The sequence below is a fragment of the Sitophilus oryzae genome, unplaced genomic scaffold, assembly GCF_002938485.1.
Source record: "Sitophilus oryzae breed Bouriz unplaced genomic scaffold, Soryzae_2.0 scaffold_151_pilon_pilon, whole genome shotgun sequence".
Taxonomy (NCBI): Eukaryota; Metazoa; Arthropoda; class Insecta; order Coleoptera; family Curculionidae; genus Sitophilus; species Sitophilus oryzae.
Window position 1 is genome coordinate 933,652 of NW_022146192.1, and position 14,213 is coordinate 947,864.

The window sequence follows — 14,213 nt, forward strand, 5'->3', positions numbered from 1 at the left end:
TAAATGCATTCGAGCAATAGTCCAGAAGCGCAAGAGGCTTCCAGCTGGATAGAGCGTTGGAATGCGGGTTTTTTTTAGTGGGTAGGATTCCGACACTACCCAACGACGGGTGTATTATGCTGATTTTTCCCCTCCTCCTCAAAAAAAGGAACTATAGGAAACAATAAGAAATAGCCATCTTATCCGATAGCCAAGCAGCATTAAAAACAATCAACTCAGTAATTATCAATTCAAAATTAGTCAAAGAATGCCCAGAGAAGCTGAACAAAATAGGCAAAGAAAAAAGTGTTCCTACTGGTCTTTCTACCAGGGTACCAAGGAATAGAAAGTAACGAAAAAGCAAAAGACCTAACTAGAAAAGGAGCGAACACTCCACACTAACTGGATCAAAACCATTCTGCTTCTCAAGTGGAAATCAACTTAAAGCGGAACTCAACGACCCGGAAGACTCCATCCGTAACCTGGAATAGGAATTCTCCAACGGCCTAACATACTCGAAAATATTTCGCAGGACTTATGACTGAGAAAAATCAAAAATTTTGCTTGGTTTAAAAAAGAACAATCTGCCGATAGTCACGGTGTTTTTAACAGGACACTGTCTTCTCAATTAGAAGAAGATTGAAGCTAAGAAACAACGGCGAATGAAGATTCTGTAGGAAAAATGGGGAAATACAAGAACACCTCATCACTGAGTACGCCGAGACCACAACCATTTGTGCCATAAAGTTACGTACAACTGATATTGGAGATGGAGAAGAAACCTCTATAAAACCGTCTCAAAGAGACTGTATGATGAGTTATAACTTAAGAAAGAGGGATACAATTGATCTATAATGTAGCGGGGATTAATTTCCCCCCTCCCGTATGGGAGGAAATTAATAAAAAATAAACTTAACTGTGTATAGAGGTTGATTATCGGTTGCTACCGGCGCACTGTGGTAGGGTTCGGTCCTAATATTTCAGTACCGGTATCCGGTACCACAAAGTACCGGTCTCACAACCGGTATATCGGTTCCAACAATTAGATCGGTGGGACCGATACTGAACCGGTATACCGGCTGTACCAGAAGACCGGATGGACCGAAAGACCAGTTGTACCGGAAGACCGGATGAACCGGAATATCGGAAAGACCGAAATAACATTTTTGTTGTTGTGCCAGTTGTAACCGATACGGTAACGTAATAAATATGGTATTTTGAGGGATAAATTAGATTTCTCGGAATATATCGTAAATCTATCCGTTACCGTTATAACGTTATTAATCTAACTTACGATTCTGATTGTTTATGTTCACATTTCCGGCATATTCTTGATTTCTTGCCCAACATTCTCTTTAGTTACAAAAAATGGAAAAAGTACTGGAAGCTGCTGTTCTTGGATATATAAATGGAGCAGAAATACGATGCTATTTTACATATTTTAAATAATAGAGTAGACGGTATTGAATATTGGCCTGAGTTTTACAGACATTTTAATTTATATAATATACATGAGTGATCCACGACTAAGGTGATTTACTTGAATTTTAGATATATTAAAAAAAATAGACCAAACTAGGCAGCTATGTCTTAAACATACATCAAAATAAATTATACTGCATGTTCCTAACCGTATTATACCGAATTATCGAAAAAAAAAACGGCGTCCAGTTGGCTTGGAAATGAACATAGATTACATTCCCCATATAATTTTACATATAAAATGACAGCGATCTTCATTTCATAGCCATCGCTGACGCAGTTTTTTTTCGATCATACGCTCCCTAGAGTAGGAGAAAGACAATAAGCTTTGCACAAAACCGGTACCGAAATCGTTTTATACAGGTTTTTTGATTTTCATATTATCATGAATATATATTTCTGTACCGATTTAAACCGGTCCTCCGGTACCAATACCAAAACCGATATACCGATCTTGTAAAAGATTATATCGATACCGGAATATATCAAAAGTACCGGTCCTGGTACCGGTATACCAGAAGACCGAACATGCCTACACTGTGCGCTAAAGTGGGAAAGTAACTGCTAATAAGTATATTAGCGGTTTTAAGAATTTTTTAGCTGCCAATCTTAAAAAATGTGATTATATTCTATTAATTCTTATTAAAAAAAAACAAGAATAGTACATATTAAATATTTTTAGTATATTTATGGTATACCGGGTGTTTTTCGAAAGTGGCTCATCCTTATAACTTTTTTATTTTTCCAGATAAAAAAACAATATTTGGTATGTTAGTACATGACAATACATCATGTTAGTAGATTTTTCCTCTCCTCAAGTCTAGATAGGAGTCAAGCAGCATTAAAAACAATCAACTCAGTAACTATCAATTCAAAATTGGTCAAAGAATGCCTAGAGAAGCTGAACAAAATAGGCACAGAAAATAAAGTGTTTCTACTGGTGTTTCTACCAGGGCACCAAGGAATAGAAAGTAATGAAAAAGCAAACGACCTAGCTATAAAAGGAGCGAACACTCCACTAACTGGATCAAAACAGTTCTGCTTCTCTAGTGAAAATCAAATTAAAGCGGAAGTCAACGACCCGGAAGACTCGATCCGTAACCTGGAATCCTCCAACGGCCTAAGATACTCGAAAACAATTCGCAGGACTTATGACCGAGAAAAATCAGAAATTTCAAGAAAGAACAATCTGCCGATAGTTTCGGTGTTTTTAACAGGACACTGTCTTCTCAATAAACACCTCAGTAGATTGAAGCTAAGAAACAACGGCGAATGAAAATTCTGTAGGAAAAATGGTGAAACACCAAAACACCTCATCACTGAGTGCCCCGAAACGACAACCATTCGTGCCATAAACTTTGGTACAACTGATATTGGAGATGGAGAACACACAACCTCTGTAAAACCGTCTCAGATAGTGGCTGTTGTCAAAGCCCTGAGAAGAAATGATGAGTTATAACTTAAGAAAGGGGGACACAATTGATCCATAAGGTCGCGGTGATTAATTTCCCCCCTCCCGTATGGGAGAAAATTAATAAAAAATAAAGTTAACTGTGTATAGAGTTGTTTATATCTTGTGTGAGTATCGATTGCTGCCGGTGCGGCGCACTGTGGACTGGGAAAACAAGTGGTAATAAATATATTAGTGGTTTTAAGATTTTTTTAGCTTCCAATCTTAAAAAATGTTATTATTTTCTCTTAATTCTTATTAAAGGAAGCAAGAATAGTACATATTACATATTTTTAGTACATTTATGGTATACAGGGTGTTTTTGGAAAGTGCCTTATAACTTTTTTGTTTTTCCAGATAAAAAACAAGATTTGGCATGTTAGTACATGACATAAATCAGGATTGACTGACATATTCAGTTAGTTTCAGTTACTTCCTTCGTCATAGAATGACATATGATATGTCAACTATTGACATTTTAGTTTAAAAAAATGTAATTTAAATTTCAATCAAATTGTTACTACATTAAACAACAATAATTATTTTTTAACAAGATCGAAAATTAATCAATGATGTTTCCAATATCCCAAAGGAAAAACTCAATATCCTGAAACAAATTTAAAAAAAGAATAATAAAATTAAAACCTCTTTTTTATTAATTAAATAAAGTCTGGTTATTTGTAAACAGACTGGGATAAAAATGTTATCGGTTACCTCACTTCATGCAGGCAGTCAACCAACAAAATATCATAAATATAGCTAAGCATATAAATAGGGGTTGCTTCACAAGTACCCAGATAGCACAAAAGGAACATTTACATTCTAAGAATATTCCTCCTAAGTTCTTATAAGTATATTCTTTTTTTAATAAGTATGCCATATGAATAGTACATTCTACTATGAATGTGATTTGAAGGTATATTATAAGCATGACCTTAGAATGTCTTCTAAAATTATTGTTTACAATTAATTATACTTATCTGATATTCACGTTCTAAACATATATCAATATCTGAATAAAAATAATGGAGAATAAAAATGATTTCGATATGAAAAAATAAATACAATACATTATATTTGTATATTTCCTAGTATTAAATTTTTGTGTAATAAACATCTAGGGACTTTATGTATTAAGTTTGTATACGTCACGACATCTTTCGGTCCTTTCTGGCATCACAATTCATTTTTCACTTTTTCATGACTGAAATAGAATTCGGCTTTTTGCATGCTTTACGATGGTTTTGATTTTGACACAGAATATATACCGGTAAATTCTGTGATTTTGATATATCAGTTGTTTAGTTAGAGGTTAAACTTATAGATATACGATATAAAATAAAAAGGCTGAAATATAAAAATATGAAAATCACTCAAGGTTATTAAAACTGATTAAAATAATAATCTTGGGAATAACCGACAAAAATTTGAAAACCTGACATTAGTCAAAAACGTAAGTCAAAAACAATCATCGGCGCATGCGGTAACGAGCGTGTAATGGCGATGGCGTTGGCGTTTTGGGATAATGGCGTTTTACTAGGGATGGTAGACTGTAAACAAATATTCAAGAAAAACTTAAAGTGTTGTGTTCCTTATTCTAACAAATAAATAAACCTGTAAATCTGTATAAATAAAAACGATCTTCCATTATGAAATAAAAAGATCGGAGATCGGGTGTACCAAAGATCGATTAGATAGTTTGATAAAAAATCGAAAAGATAGTTTGATAAAAATCGATTATAATCGATTCTTTGGGTAAAAAGATCGATCTTCGATTAAAATCGATTCGAATCACATCCCTAACATAACCTAACTTATCAAAAAAGTAAAAACCGCTAAAAACTAAAAACGTGCTCCATTTCATCCAAATTCTGATCCAAACCTGAGATAACATAAAGGTAAGTGATGCAAATTTATTTTAAAGACAGAATCGGTAAAATAGTTCTTGTTATGTTTGTGTTTTCAGCATAGAATAACTAAGTTTTCAGTATCTATTTTAAGGTGACTGAATTTAGTGTATTTTAAAACCACATAAAACCATGAGACCTCGAAAAAAAATTGGTTATTCTAAAAAATATTTTAAAATTCAAGCAAAAAGAAGGATCCAAAAGCTTATTAAGTCAATGTTACGCAAAGATGACTTCAATATTGTACATCAAGTTGATTCAAACCAAAGTGATTCTTTATTATCAGCCTCTGTACATCATCAAAGTAGTAGTAGTATCTCTGGTAGTATAATTGAAGATTTTTGTTCTAATAAGTGTAGTTCCAGTGCTGACATTTCCTACAACTCTCGTAATGACATATTTTCAAACCAATCTTTAAAAAGAAAACTAGCATCTTGGGCAGTAACTGAAAATATATCTCACCAAAGTTTGCGGAAACTTCTACACATTTTAAATACCACCTCTTTAAATGAATTAGGGTCACTTCCAAAAGATCCAAGATCCTTATTACAAACACCTAGAAAAACTTCTATTGTACCTTGTGGGCCAGGTTCATACTTTTATTTCGGAATCCAAGATTGTATTCAGAATTTATGTAGTAAGCTTTCGATTAAGTTATCTGACACTAATTTTTTTAATGTTTCTGTAAACATTGAAGGTGTCCCAATATTTAAAAATAAAAATCAAGCATTTTGGCCAATATTATGTTTAATTAAAAGTGTGCCATTTTTAAAAGATTTACCCTTTTGTGTGGCACTTTACGAAGGTGCTAAGAAACCTAATGCAAATAATTTACTAAAAGATTTTGTTGATGAATCTGTCAGACTCGTCAATTCCGGTATTATTATAAATTCTAAAATATATAAATTTAAAGTTATATCATTGATTTGTGATTTACCAGCAAAGTCTTTTATATTATCGATTAAAGGTCATAATGGATTTTTTAGTTGTTCAAAATGTACCTTAGAAGGAGATTTTGAAAACAATGTAATGTGTTTTGTTGAAACTGTTTTTGAAAAGAGAACTGATGAATCATTCAGATTTAGGCATCAACCAGAACATCATACTGGAATTAGTCTGATTGAGAATATTCCTAATTTTAACATCATTGATAATGTTCCCATAGATTATATGCATTGCATTCTTTTAGGTGTTGTAAAAAGGCTTTTGTGTCATAAAATATATGGTTGGGTATATGGCAAGCCCCTTTATAAATTTAGAGCTTCAACAATAAATATTATTGATACAAATTTGAATGAGATGAATAAATATATACCTTCTGAGTTTTCAAGGAAAACAAGATCAATAACAGATTGTAAAAGGTATAAAGCAACAGAATTTAGGTTGCTTTTACTTTATACTGGTTATATTATTTTTAAAAATACTTTGCATAAACAATATTACAACAATTTTGTTTGCTTCAGTGTAGCTACATTAATTTTAATATCGCCTACTTTTTCTAAAATAGATGATCTCACTAAATATGCACATGAGCTTTATAAGTCTTTTATTATTAATAGTATTAAGTTAAATGGTTCTGATTTTGTGTCCCATAATGTACATTCTTTGTTGCACTTAACAGATTGTGTAAAATTATTTGGCCCTCTTGATGATTTCAGCTCTTTTCCTTTTGAAAACTTTATGCCCCAGTTAACAAAAAGAGTTCGTAAAACTGCATTGCCTATTCAGCAAGTAATTCGAAGAACAATTGAAACCAAATTACAATATATACCTTCATCTAATAAAATTTCTAAAAAGTTATCAATAGAACATTCATCAGGCCCTTTGTTAAATAATTGTGTTAATCCACAATTTAAAGTTGCTCGATTTGATAAATTTTGTATAAATACTGCTAAGTTAGCTGATAGATCTATTCTTCTTCATGATGATACTATAATTGAAGTCAGGAACTTTGCTACATATAGAGGAAAAACTGTTATTATAGGTTGTTTATTCAAAAAAGTTGAATCATTTTTTGAAGTTCCATGTAACTCATTATTGTTTAATATTGCCTTTATTGAAAGAGAAAGCTGTGAACTTTTTATGTATAATTTTTGCAATATCAAATCAAAAGTAATGGTACTACCATATGAACATAGACTTGTATGTTTTCCTTTAGTGCATATTGACACTGTGTAAGACTCACCTCAATCCTAGCGTCAATCCTTTATTAGTCTTTATCTTTATTAAGTTAGTAGTCAATGATTTTTGTGAATATAATTAATCTTCTGTAGTTATTGTTTATTGTAATTTTACTGAAGTTGTCAGGAAAATTTTCAAGAAAATGTCTTTTGCCGTGATAAACTTTCCTGAAGAAAAAACCGTTGAAGTGGTGCCCATGTCTTGGTATATAAGTAACTGTAACGAATGTTTTTGGCCTCCATCTGACACAAACAAGTCAAACATTTTAAAATTAATTGAAAATTCAGCGGTCCCTCAAAGTTATTGGGATAGGCATTCAGCTGTAATATTGGGACAATATAGTAATATAGCAGTTTCTTAATTTAGCCTCTAAATAATTTTGAAATACCATTTTAGACGATTTAAATACAGCTCAAAAAAAAGCTAAAAAGGCCATGGTAACAAGTGACCTTTCATCAAACAGTGAGAGCTTGCCTAAAGGACGCGGGTACAGGAATAAAAAAGAAAATTTGAAGTATATTTCAGGCAGTTCCTCTGACGAAACTATTTACCCACCTCTTAGTGAAAATATATTTAAAGGTAGGTCTGTATAATATATTGACTTTTGCAACGAAGACTATAGTAAGTCGAAAAACGGCGATTTTAGTTACAGTATCTATTTTGCATATTTTGAATAGAACTTTTACATGAAAAATATAGTATCTCGAAATAAAATACTTATTTCCGGATTATTACAATATTTATTTCAAGATACTTTGTATTATCTTTAATTTCAACCCAAAATCGCCGTTTTTCGACTTATTCTAGTTTTCGTTGCAAGGGTATATATATTGGACAATTTTGTTCATCATTAATGATTCTTAAATTATTTATTTCTAATCTGTATTGTTTTTGTTGTACTATACAGGTATTTCAAACAAAACCTATCAAAAATTATCTTCAAAAAGCCCTACAGTTGAGAAGATATCCTTTACTCAAGGCACTCAGAGAAAAGGCATTTTTAATTGCTCTACTTCAGAGAGTTCTGATACAGACATAATACCAAAAAAAAACAAGAACTTACAAAATGTGAACCCTGAAATTAAGGCTTCAAAGAAAAGATACAGTTATCATTCTCTTTCAGATACATCTGATGCAGAAGATTCTAGAATAAAATCAAAAAGCAAAAGCACACCTGAGTTAATGAGAGAGATAGATATATTAGGTAACCATTATATTATTATTAAATTACTGCTACCGTTCTCTGCTCTCCTTACAGATATTTATTTAATATAGTATTTATATAGGTATTTATGTAGGCTCTTCTATAATCATTTATTGTTTATTTTTTTTTGAGATAAAGATATTTTTTAGAATCTACAATTACAAATAAAAGGACTGGAGATATTGGTAAGTGTAACCCATTTAATATAAAATTGTAGCAAAAATTATATAATGTTTTTCTATTATTAACAGATTTTAAAAAGGCTGTATTAGAAGAATTATCCCTTTTAAATTTAAAGGTTGATGCAGTTATTGATAAAATTTCATCAATTACAAAAATTATATCTTTAAACACTCCAACTGTTTCCTACAGCAGTGATAAAATGATAGAAGAATTTTACAAAAAAAATCCGATAATAGATGATGAGGGTCTATTTGCAATGGAGGATTGGCTAAAAAAATCAGATAATTTCAGGATAATGGTATCAACTAATAGATAGGATATCACCTTGATCACTGTAAACCACACTTTGTTAATTTGCAGATATTGACTCTGCCATCCTTATACATTTTATGTCAATTGTTAGAAATTCACAAGAACAAAGATAGTCTCTTGTATAACTCTGATATACATAACTATGGCACAAGATCCGCTCATCTTATAAGAGCAAATAAATTTAAGCTCACCAAATCTTCAAGAAACTCTTTAAATGTTGAGTTGTATAATGTAATTCCTACCTCCGTCAAAAGTTATAAAATTTGTAGATTTAGGGCAGTTTTGAAGAATTTTCTGATAGTCCATGCGTTCTACTCGGTGGCGGAATATTTTAATATTATGAACTTAACCACCGACCTAACTTAAATGTTGTATTCATTGTTTATTCACTGTATTTGTATTTTACTTACATGTTGTTTTAATTTTTATGTTTGTATATATTTAACTGTTTTTATGGCATGCTACAATTGTATCTTGTTTGTACAAAATGTGGTCAAATAAAGCAATCTATCTACAGTAAAGACTTGATAATCCGGATCAATTAAAGCACAGCTTAATCCGGATTAATAAAAAATCCGGATTATCGCGATTTGCATTTTTATACACATATATTTATAAAAAACGAATAAAATAAAACATTTTTATTAGCAAAACCTTAAACAAATATAATTTAAATAAGAATAAGCATATTCTGTAACAAAACTCGTTGTGAATAGGAACATACATCCTATAGATACAAAAGTATAAAATACATACTACATTATTTAAAATAATCAGAGATTTTACTTTGTTTTTTAAGTGCCTTAACTGAAGAATGCTTAACTATAGCTTCCTCTTGTATATTTTTTAAGACACGAATATCGTTAATACTAAGGTTATTCTCTTCAGCCCACTGCAATCCCAATGTAAAATATTTTATTGCATCAACGTGCTTGATTTTTTTTGACTGGATATAGATTTCTTCATCGCTGGTCTCGTCGACGTCGTCTATAACTTCATGTTGGAGATCACCATGCTCTATGATATTTTTTGAGTTGTCAACCCAATGATTAATTTCAGCATTTGTATAAATCTCTCCATCAATTTGCGTCAACATGTTTTTAAATGTCTTGGTAGCCATGTTTTACTTGCTGCAATTTCTTTTGCAACTGGCTTAGACGAGTGAGATCATCAGGGTCATAATCTGGTAAATTGCCTGATGAAAGTTTGTGCCAACACTTTTCTAAAGAGGTCGTTGTAACTTTTTCCTATGAGTTATGGAGTAAACAAACTGCATCCATAAGATTAATTTGCTTAATGCATTTACCAATATCATCCCCGTCTTCAAGTTGCGAAAGGATATGGGCTAAAAGACATTTTCGGTAGTTTAGCTTTGTTAATCTGATCGCATTTTGATCCATCGGTTGAATCAAAGCTGTGCAGTTTGGGGGTAGAAACAAAGTGAAAATTTTCCCATCTTCATTAATTAATTGCTCATCAGAGCAGTGACTGGGCGCGTTATCAATTAACAGTAAGGCTTTTTCAGAAAGTCGTTGGGTTTTCAAAAATGATTTTACTTGTTTGCAGAATGAATTACGAAACAAATCCTTAAAAATTTCAGACGTCATTCATGCGTTACCACTAGAGACATATTCGATAGGTAAAGCTTTGTTTTTGAATGCTCTTGTATTCTTTGCTTTTCCAATGATAAGAAGTTGAAGTTTTTGGGTACCATCACCATTTGTGCAAGCTATAAACGTATTCGCTCCTTGCTTGATTTGTGAACTAAGGTTTTATCAGGTAATAACTTCCAAAAGAGTCCTGACTCGTCAGCATTATAAATTTGCTGAGGAGCGAGATCGTGATTTTTTATAACTTGCCTTAGTTTAGCAATAAATGGCAGTACAGCAGATTCATCATTGGATAATTTCTCTCCGCAGATTTTAAGATGTCTTAATCCATGTCTTTTTTTAAAATTAAGAAGCCAGCCTCTACTTGCAGTAAATGTATCTTTTTCATAAATATTCTGGAAGAGTTGACGAGCTTTTGCGCCTAATATTTCAAATGAAAGGGAAATAGGTTTGCTTCGTTGCTTAATAAACCATTATCCTCAACGTGATATGTTTACGTTTCCCCATTCTGAACTACCTACGTTAAAACACGTCCGGCCGTCAAATTATTACTATATAAATGAATTGCCACTTCGATAAAACGCGTTAAAACAAGTTCGAACCACAAATTCGGATTACCGAATCATACGAAATCCGGATTACAAGGTACATAATGCAGGTGCGCTGCCGATCCGGACTAGCAAGGAATCCGAATTAGCGCTCTTCGGATTATCGATTCTTTACTGTATCTATATATTTATCTATACTGGGTGTTGCATTTTTTATATCACACAGTGTGTGTCGCGACTTGCGAAGGACCACCCTTATTACAAGGGAAATAACGATTGCGGGCACACTACTTTTAATAAATTTATTACAATTAAAATAATAAAAAATATATACAATAGCAAATTGAGCCCGTTTGACGTGACGTGACAATTATTATTTTCGCAAACCCCCCTCGCGTCTCTATGGAACTGTAAAAAAATGGTTAGCCTGCTCGCAATTACAAACACACAGTATATTATTTACATCAAAATCCTCCATAATTAAGCTTAGTAAATAATTTTAACGGTTTTCTTTGGCCGTAGGCTGTTTTAATCTTTTAAAAAATCTTTCTCATGTTAGCGTGTACATTTGAAGTATCTAACACAAAAAAGAGTACTCTCACAATAGAAATCATCGTCATTTTTAATTTCACAAAACATTTAAATATTCAAAAATCTAGTTGAATTCTTCTTCGCACAAAGTTAAGATATTAACAACAAAAACAGTGCTGACTTCAAGTAATCACTTTCCAGCGCAACACTCAGTGCTTTTTACAGTTTTTTAACCTGTCAAATTACTGAAATGGAAGTCTCTCAACTGACGTAAACCAAATTTTTGTTTTCCACGGCCTTCTATGTTAGATTGGCAGAATAATAAAACCATTTTAATATGAAAATTAAGCATAACCATCAAATTTAAATTAAAGTAGGTACGAGTTTATTTATTTGCAAAAGAAAAACTACGAGATATAACTCTATTTTTTTATCAAGCTGGAATGTTCTAAATGAGATAATATTATCAAAAATAACATTTCTAAAGGTTACTTTTTACTTGTTACTTTTTTAAATTATTATTTCTCAAATCAATGAATTAGAACCAATAGACCTGTATGATGGCCTCCTGATTCCCGAATTTCTCGATTTCTGATTTTGGAGATTTTTGAAATATGAAATATATTGTGGCTACAACAATGTCGAACACCTGGAAAATTCTTTAATAATGCAATCTAATAATGCAAGCTTTTAGATATTTGCAAACCCATCCCGGCCGTTATAATAAATTCCGTTATAAAAAAAAAAGAAAAAAAATATATTCAGAGATTCAGTGGTATCAATTCAAAAGTAAAATATATCAATCCCAAATAAAATTTTAATATGTATATGACTATTTTAGTAAATACAATTTTGATTTTTTTTTGTTATTAATCACGGCTTACTAATAAGAAAATGATATATTTTAAATATTGCAGTAATTAGTGAAAATAAATAATATAGAGTAATATATATTTTTGAGAAGCTCATAGAAAAACGAACCATATGATATATAAATATACAGGTGTTAACAAAAAAACATAAATTTAGTTCATATTTTCAAAATTAGTTTTTTCGTAGAAAAACAGACTACGCCACTGTATTCTAAGTAAAGAGTTCTACAAGAATCAGTTTTCACCTTCTTGATATCATCCACGATGACGGAGATACGTGTATAAAATTTTGTTTTCAGCATCTTTCGTTTGACAAAAAAGTGGGACAGGTTTGTGCACACCGCATCCTCCTATCTTTACGACTAATAACGGAGATACCGTATGATTTCAACTAAAATGGGACACCCTGTATAGTTGGAAAAGAAGAGCACTAAAACCGAGACTAAAACGCTCTAGAACCTACTATAACAAATCAATAGCATCGTCAAGGAATGAAATAAAAATTAATACTGTGATATTTAACAGGCTGTAAATTTGTCCGGATAAAATCCGATGACCCTGTATGAGTTGATATGTCGACCCAACAACACAATATCAATGTTTCTAGAGAACTAAAGAACTGTAAAAAATGTATAAATAGGAAATACGTAACGCAAAAATTAATTTGAATAACAATTTGATATCCAATTCTACTAATCCAGCAAGAAGTGCATGGAATATAATAAATTCTCAAAGAGGCAAAAGTACCAGTAAGTCTACACTAGAAAACTGTACTATAACTCCAGATATTTTCAATCATTATTTTGCTAATGTTGCTCTTGATCTGGTACGTGAAGTCCCAGTATCAGATTCAAACCCATTGGATAACCTTGCTAATATAGTGCGGCCCCAGACTAGTGTTGAGTTTACAGAGGTTACTAACAATGAGATCAGAGACATTATAAATTGTTTAAAAAACAAAGTAAGTCGGGACTCTGCTGTTATGAACGTTAGACTATTAAAATCAATAAAAAAACATTATAATATCTCCGCTAACTAAATTAATAAACATGAGTTTTAGAGAAAATATTTTTCCATCCATTTTAAAAAAAGGTACAATTATTCCAATCTACAAGAAAGGAGTTAAGAGTTTGCCATCCAACTACAGACCTACTTCTATCCTACCTATCATTTCTAAAATTGTTGAGCGTTGTATGGTAAACAGAATCGTAAACTTTTTTCAGAACCAGAATCTTTTTAATGAATTCCAATTAGGATTTAGAAAGAACAGAAACACAGTCCAGACAGTCTCGGCTCTAGTCTCGGATATCTTAAAGACTTTCAATTGCAAGAAATTCGATACAGTGTTGTTCTGTGACCTGAGTAAAGCCATCGACAGTGTGGACCATGGTATCCTCCTTAAAAAGATCATAGCGTATAATTTTTTGCCAAAGACTGTGGAACTGCTGAGGTCTTACTTAGAAGATAGATGTCAAAAGGTAAAGGTGGGGGGTGTGGTGTCTGGGGAGACTGTTGTAAATATTGGGGTTCCTCAGGGCTCCATACTCGGTCCGGTTCTCTTCCTAATTTATATAAATGATTTACCAGCAAGTGAGGCTTCAGCAGGCTTTACTTTGTTCGCAGACGACACTACAATTGCCTGTAAAGGTGAAACACTCGAAGAATCTTTGGAGGGTTCCGAGAGAGCGCGGTCGAGAGCTAGCGATTGGTTGTAAATGTGCTGGTTGTCATGCGAACAAATTAGTGTTAAATACAGAAAAAAACAAAAAAATAATATTCTCTATGAGAAACATTCACGTTTCCAGGGAACAGGTAAAATTCCTCGGGGTTTGTCTGGATCCGAAGCTTCAATGGGGCGGGCACGTTGACACGGTTTGTGGGAGACTGGGCAGCGGCCTATTCCTTCTGCAAAATTTAGCTAACAATGTGTCGCGAAACACAATGAAGCTCGCTT

At 32.3% G+C, this 14,213-nt stretch overlaps 1 protein-coding gene across 1 annotated transcript; it reads left to right on the forward strand.

Annotated features, from left to right (window-relative positions):
* Nucleotides 1-4,437: 4,437 nt before the first annotated feature.
* On the forward strand, nucleotides 4,438-13,974 carry LOC115878629. Its single transcript, XM_030895175.1, has 7 exons — nucleotides 4,438-7,340; nucleotides 7,396-7,578; nucleotides 7,907-8,203; nucleotides 8,353-8,388; nucleotides 8,455-8,684; nucleotides 12,900-13,220; nucleotides 13,483-13,974. The coding sequence occupies exons 1-7, from the start codon at nucleotides 7,142-7,144 to the stop codon at nucleotides 13,972-13,974; spliced, it is 1,758 nt and encodes a 585-aa protein (XP_030751035.1). The 5' UTR covers nucleotides 4,438-7,141.
* The last annotated feature ends 239 nt before the right edge of the window (nucleotides 13,975-14,213 follow it).